The following is a 6,918-nucleotide window of genomic DNA, read 5'->3' as shown; positions in this document are numbered from 1 at the left end:
TGCCTGTCAGTTGTCTTATTACCCAAAGCTGTTCCTCACCTGGTGTGACCAAGCAGAGCTTCACTGAGTAAAGAAATCTGAAAAAATTACTTTGTATTGTCTATGGATTTTGGAGAAGGACTTGGGGGTACTGGTGGATAAAAAACTAGACACGAGCCGGCAATGCGCGCTCTCACAGCCCAGAAAGCCAGTCATCTCCTGGGCTGCATCAAAAGATCATGGCCAGCAGGTCAAGGGAGGTGATTCTGCCCCTCTACTCTGCTCTGGTGAGACCCCACCTGGAGTACTGCATCCAGCTCCGGAGCCCTCAGCACAAGAAGGACATGGACCTGTTGGAGCAGGTCCAGAGGACGGCCACAAAAATGATCAGAGGGATGGAACACCTTTCCTGTGAGGAAGGGCTGGAAGAGTTGGAGTTGTTTAGCCTGGAAGAGTCTCTGGGGAGACCTGACTGTGGCAATACTTAAAGGAGGTTTATAAGAAAGATACTTTTTAATAGGGCCTGTAGCAATAGGACAAGGGGTAATGGTTTTAAACTAAAAGAGGGTAGACTTAGACTAGAAATAAGGAAGAAATTTCTTATGATGAAGGTGGTGAAGCATTGGAACAGGTTGTCCAGAGAGGTGGTAGATGCCCCATCCCTGGAAACATTCAAGGTCAGGTTGGACAGGGCTCTGAGCAACCTGATCTAGTTGAAGATGTCCCTGCTCATTGCAGGGAGGTTGGAAAAAATTACCTTTAAAGGTCCCTTCCAACCCAAGCCATTCTATGATTCTATGACTCTGTGATTCTATGGATCTGGCACATTTATGCATCCATTCACTTCTCACCTCTAGACTGACATTAATCCAGAAATCACAGTTAGTAGTATGGAAAACCCTTATAGGAGTGGTCTTGTACTATTGTACCATTAATCTTCAGGTGATCACTGAAGGCACTGAACAGGGTCTTATTGTGTAAGCCACCCTTTTAGCCACCTCTGGAGAGTGATCTATCTCACTCTGGGCCTCAGCTATGTAAAGGCAGGCATGAACATTTGGGTCCGTGTGTGATCTACTTACCTTTTATGGTCAATGGCAAGAAACAGACACTTCTAGATCATGATTCATCTTGTCCAAATGTAGGCATCAAGAATAATTAGGTGAATCACACTCTAAAACTACTTATTTTTCTCCACTATAATGGGAAATTATAAAGGGAGGACCAGGTGATTAGCTTATACACATACACCTACCCTGTCAATGTCTCCAGGGAGGTGAGATGAACCTCCTACAGGTCTAAGACAGGTGTGATGAATTGCCCTCTGGAGGGTCTTACCTCTCTCCATTGCTTAGGAAGCAAGTCAAAGGCAGGCACCTAGCTTAGACTAGACACTTAACTTCTAAGTTACTAAAATTAAATTAAATTACTCCCATCCTGATTCTATATGTGCCACTAATAAGCAACTATTTTTTTCTGGAACTGTTGGCCACTCTCCAAAAGAAGTATCAAGGGTTCAGGAAGCAAATGCAGAGACATTTCTGAGAAGTTTAACATTTAATTTTTTAGTATTTTATTTAAAGCTTTTTATTTTAAATTCTAAATTTTCTCTTTTGATGATCAATTTGTAACTCTAAAACACAGAACAGATTAACTGTCCTTTGGCGTTGTCAGGGTTAACCTGAGTACTCTGATGGCAGGGAGGTTGTGCCTGGCTGGTTGAGGGAAGGTTTGGACCCTTCCTCCATAACTCTTTTACAGCATCAATCTCTTCTATTTCAAGTTCTTGTTTGTCCGAAACTTGAGGAGTGAGAGGATCGCCTGCTGGAAGTTGTCTCCTGCCACTACATAGAGCAGTAAGTTTCCAAAAGTATTTAATGCTGCTAAAGGTTTAGTTATGATAAACATTAAAAGGATCGTGTTCTTCAAGTGGCAGCTAACTGGTCGTATTCGGAGCTCCAGCCGAAGCCCTCGAAAGACATGGAAGGGGAGGAAGCACACATAGAAGACCACCAGGAGGACAACAGCAAGTCTGCGAGCCTTTTGTTTGTAGCAAGCCTGCGTGTGGGGCCCAGTAGCCAAGGTGTAAATAATGAGCATGTAGCACAGAGTCACCGTCAGCAAGGGCAAGAAGAAGGCAAACACCGTCAGCAGCCAGTTATACCACCGACTAGTGTCAAGATCCTCAGCAGCAGCCAGGTCCGGGCAGATCGTCCTGTTCTGCATATGGCTCGTGGAAATCAAGATGCCCAAGGGGCTGATGGCCGCCAGGGAAATCATCCAAACTACAATGCAAGTCACCACTGCCCATCTCCGTTTTTGAACAAAAAAGCATTTAATTGGGTGGACAACTACAAAAAAGCGGAAGATGCTGAAGCAGCTAAGGAAGATAATACCACTGTACATGTTGAAGTAGAAACAAAAGTGAATAAACTTGCACATGAAGTTTCCAAAGATCCAGTTATTTCCATTAGCAGAGTAGTGTATAAAGAAAGGAAGCGTGGCTATATATAATAGGTCAGTGATAGCCAGGTTTAACATAATGATGGTGCTGCTTTTCCAGGGTGTCATCTTGAAAAAGTAAACAAAAATTGTCACAATGTTCCCTGGGAAGCATACCAGGAAGATTAGGCTGTAAAGGACGGAGAGATAGGATTTCACCTGTAAGAAATCTTCATCCTTGCAGCTTGTCAACAGGTCTGAGTGGCCTGGCAGAGCAGTAAAATTGCCGGTGCGTTCAGATGCCATGTTTGCAGAAATCTTCTTAAAGCTTTACAAAAATCAGATGTTTAGTTTTAATTGATTTGTTGGGACAAATGCATTCGGTTAAATCTTTTGTCACTGGAGCAAATGTTGTATGTTTGACAAGGCATCGTAGAGGGAGGGAATGGGGATTTGCTAACATACCCAGATCTGACCTAGATAACCCCACTCAAATGTTTAATTTCATCCTTCCCTCTCCTTTATGTTTAATTTTCATAATGATTAATTTTACTCTTGCTTTATTTAACCTCCTACTTTGAAGAAGACAATTACTGCTTATCTGGAAACCTTCAGGAGTAGGAAGTGCACATTTAGAGAGCTAGAGAGAGTTTGGGCTTGGATTTTGCAAAACTGTGAATTAGTCTTAGCCTGTCAGAATTAGAACTGTACCCATATCTTATCTTCATTAATCTGAGCTAATCAGTGGTTTGTGCTCATGAAACCAGAGATGTTGTTCTGGTTTCATGAAAACCAAAAGATGTTAGGTTCAGATACAGACCTTAGGACCTGGTGCTCCCATAACCTGACAATCATAGCTTGTTCCCTGAATATGATGTTATTCTCTTGGAGTCATCAGAGTACAAAACTTGTATGAATGCTTAATTTTTTTTAAAAAAAAATCAAGTTTCACAGTGGCATAAAACAGATTTAAATGATTAAAGACTGTTTCTCAACGCACAGAGGAAAGGTCGAAAGCACAGATATTGAGTGAAGGCACTGATCTTGCTTCCCATTTTGTGTGAATTTGAACTAGATAGACTTGTCTCTGAAAAGTTTTCTTGTCTGCTATGGCCAATTTGGATCTCTCCACAGTGAGTTCAAGACATAACCTTTCTTGGTAGTGTTTTAACCTGAAGGAATGGTAACCAAGGATGAAAATCATCTCATCTAACTTCAGATATCAAAAAGTTAGATGCTTAAAGTGGAGCCAGTCATCCTAAGCCCCCCTTTATCACCAAGGGAGAAATGTAGGTTCCTCCAGGACATAATATATCTTCCTAGAAGAGAGGTTTCTAAGATAAATTATTTACTCTTTTGGCATGCCTATTTCTTTCTATTGATGACAAAGGCAGCTGAAGGTGACTAGTTCAGACCTGCATGTCTAACCTTTAGATGTCTCAAGTGAGGCAAGAGGCATGCCACAGTGGGTCTTCAGCATCTTGGGTGAGCAGCGCTCCTCCAGATCCTAACCTAGTCCAAATATTTTAAAGTGACTTCATAAAGTGCTAGACAGGCTACTATCAAGCCCAGATTCCTCCCTCTTGTCCCAGAAACAGTCTTTAAAGTAAACCAATGTTACATTGAGCATCCAGGATGAGGTAATCGCATTAAAAAAAGAAAAAAAAAAAAGAAAAAGGACAGAAGTGTACCTTATTGTAGCCCTGAAAATCCTGTGTATAGAATTAGTTTTTTATGTGACTCAGTTAACAGCATTTAGCATGTTACCTGTATGGATGTTTCTTCATTATCCCAATGACTGGTAGAACATGACAAATTTTCTCTGACAAAACCAGTCATTAAAGCTGGGACACAACAGGAATTATTTGATCATAACCAGTCAGAAAGATGGGTATCACTTTGTTACTCAGGAGTGCTTCAGAGAGAAATTTGAACAGTCTCCCCATAATTTAGTTAAAATGCTAACACTTTTCAACACGAATGTTAACTCTGGTGTAGCAGCTTTGCAGTCAAAGATGCATTAGGTAAAGGCCATGAAGCTTGTTTTAAACAAATCCAGATTTATGTTCAAACAAAAGCTAGGGATATACATGTTTTATCTCTTTTCTGCTGCTTGGTGATACTACTGTCACCCACATTTATGCCTGTCACTGGTATATTTCAAGTAAAGTTAGACAAAATTTTCAAGAATATTTGATTCATCCCCAACTTAGTTTTTCTGCACTGCTGATCGGTTCTTCACTGCAATCTTGAGCCCTCCAAATTGAACATGCAGAAATATTGCTTACCTGAAAACTTGCAATTCTGCCGCTCCCTTTGATATTGCTTTGAGCAAAAAGCACTACAAATTAAATGTATTTATGTCTTCCTTACAGCGAAGCAGGCTTTGCAACCATATACATTCACTCCCTGGCAGACTCCAAGAGTGGCCAGAGTCTTACGGCCAAAGAGATTCCATGTGGCCGTAAATTAGGAGACTGGTAGAAAACCTCGGCTACCGGCTCAGGTATCAGCTCTTAGACCTGGGTGGCTGTATGAGATCTCTTTTGCCCTCTGTCATTCATGCTGTCTTGCCTTCAGTGGGCAGATCATGCTTTGCTGGCAGCAATTCTGCATGCTGAGGTAGACCTGTGTTATTCAAATAGCAGTGGATCATATTTAAATTAGTGTGTATGTGTGCATGCATGTGTTTAGAAAAGAGAAAATTAAATTTATTCTCCATTTCCTGTGAAGTGAAACCTGATCACCAAAGTGAATAAGGCGTGTTGCCATTTCAAGGTCAGGTGAAAAATGTTATGACGTACTGTCGTCATTAAAAACAAATTTCTAACAAAGTACAGTTTTAATCTCATGTAAGAAATTAAGGTTTCTTTTCGCATGATGTGCTTTTCAGGAACTGTGGCAAACTTTCTGCTTATTTCTGGTGAATAAAACATCTACAATTAGCATTGGTTGGTTATTACTGGGGTAGCCGAAGTTACAAACTCGTTTTCTTTTGAGTCTTTGCTTTCAGGTTTCATGATTCACAAGAGCTGCAATTTTCCGTGCTTCTTGAACAAAAAGACTGTTCTTGAATAAAAATTTCATTATCATCCTTAGCTTGAGGAACAAGATCAAATGAAATTATTATTTCAAAAGAAAAAAGGTCATAGTGTCTTGAATTTTGAAACTGCAGGCTTCAATCGCTGAGCTTGCAACCTGGTCCATGCAAAGAGGCCCCAGCTGCCCAGTGTGGCTGGCAGCCTTTTGGCCTTGGTACATTTTATAGGTCCTACTCGCTGATGAGGCTTATGATCTGGCATTAAACGAGCAAGCTTTCATTTTTGAACATTATGTATGTTAGTGTGGTTACTGAGAACCACAGATAAGAATATTTTTAGGAAGACTGTCTTGACTCTCCTTGAGTGCCTGTACCGTAGGCATGAGTTGGAAGAAGACTATCTGTTTTGCTAATCGTACTGCAGGGAAAGAGCAGTAACAGGGACAATCAAGACTGGGGCAGCAGTAATGTCTGACAACTAGAACATCATCTATCTGTAACCATTAGGGGAAGGGCATCATCTCTGTTCTCATCTGACCAAGCTTTTCTCTAGATCAACGCCCAGAGCACTTTTAAAAAATGTCCAAAGTTTCTCAATAATTGTAAAATACACTGTCGTGTACCAGCTCAGGGATCAGCAACTGTTTAAATAGCTATTACCCTGTTCCTAGACACTGCATGTGTCATTAGAAACCATTTGTATGAGGCTGTACTGTTATAAGCACAGGGGGAGCTAATTATAGTTAGGGATCATTTAATGCGTCCACTACTTAATACATTATACCCCAGAGCAATAGAAAACCTGTGCAGCAGTGGCTGGTATTTATCCTTCCTTGGCAGTGGCAGTGCCTTATCTGAAGCAGAAATGGGCTTTCCCAACACCATGACCCAGAACTGCCTGGGATTTGGGGCACTGGGGTCTTGAGCAGGCACTGGGGTCACGTCCGAGTATCTGACTGGGCAGGAAAAGAAAATAAGCCCCCCATTTTCAGATCAATTTCAAGAAAGAGGAACTAACAGGTCATTCATGCAGAGCTGCTCTCCATGGAGACCGAGCTGTGCTCCTTGGCTTACCTAAATCTTGTCTCAGCAGCAGCTGTAGAGGCCATGTGTCTCCTGCCTCCCCCCGGGCTCCCTGCACCCTTCACCAGGGTTTCAGCAACTCCTCATTGCACACGGAGCTTCAGATACATTGGCTTCGATTGCAGCCATGCGACTGGCCAAGGGGCTCATGTCAGGCACTTGGGAAATTATGGATAAACTGACAAAGGCCACTTGTGAATAGCTGATTTAAATCGCTTGCCTGGCATCGTGTAGGATCTCTACCAATAAAGGCTAATCCTGCAGTGTGACTTTCAACTCTTCAGTTTGTGGGCCTTTTCTCTTTACCAGTAGTTTCTCCACCTCATGTCCATGGACCTTTTAAGTCTGCCCATAGGTAGACCAATCTGATCCTT

General features: G+C 41.8%; 1 protein-coding gene across 1 annotated transcript; it reads right to left on the bottom strand.

The window, feature by feature from the left end:
- Positions 1 to 1,752: 1,752 nt before the first annotated feature.
- Positions 1,753 to 2,727, bottom strand: LOC104029330 (2-oxoglutarate receptor 1). The gene has a single exon (XM_009480646.2). The coding sequence runs from the start codon at positions 2,725 to 2,727 to the stop codon at positions 1,753 to 1,755; it is 975 nt and encodes a 324-aa protein (XP_009478921.1).
- Between the last annotated feature and the right edge of the window lie 4,191 nt (positions 2,728 to 6,918).

Source organism: Pelecanus crispus, chromosome 1, assembly GCF_030463565.1.
Source record: "Pelecanus crispus isolate bPelCri1 chromosome 1, bPelCri1.pri, whole genome shotgun sequence".
Taxonomy (NCBI): Eukaryota; Metazoa; Chordata; class Aves; order Pelecaniformes; family Pelecanidae; genus Pelecanus; species Pelecanus crispus.
The sequence above is the reverse complement of the archived record's forward strand: the minus strand, read 5'-3'. Positions and strand labels throughout refer to the sequence as shown.

What these genes read in the sequence shown, in the direction of transcription:
- LOC104029330 (XM_009480646.2), bottom strand. Translation starts at nt 2,727, where the DNA reads ATGGCATCTGAACGCACCGGCAATTTTACTGCTCTGCCAGGCCACTCA.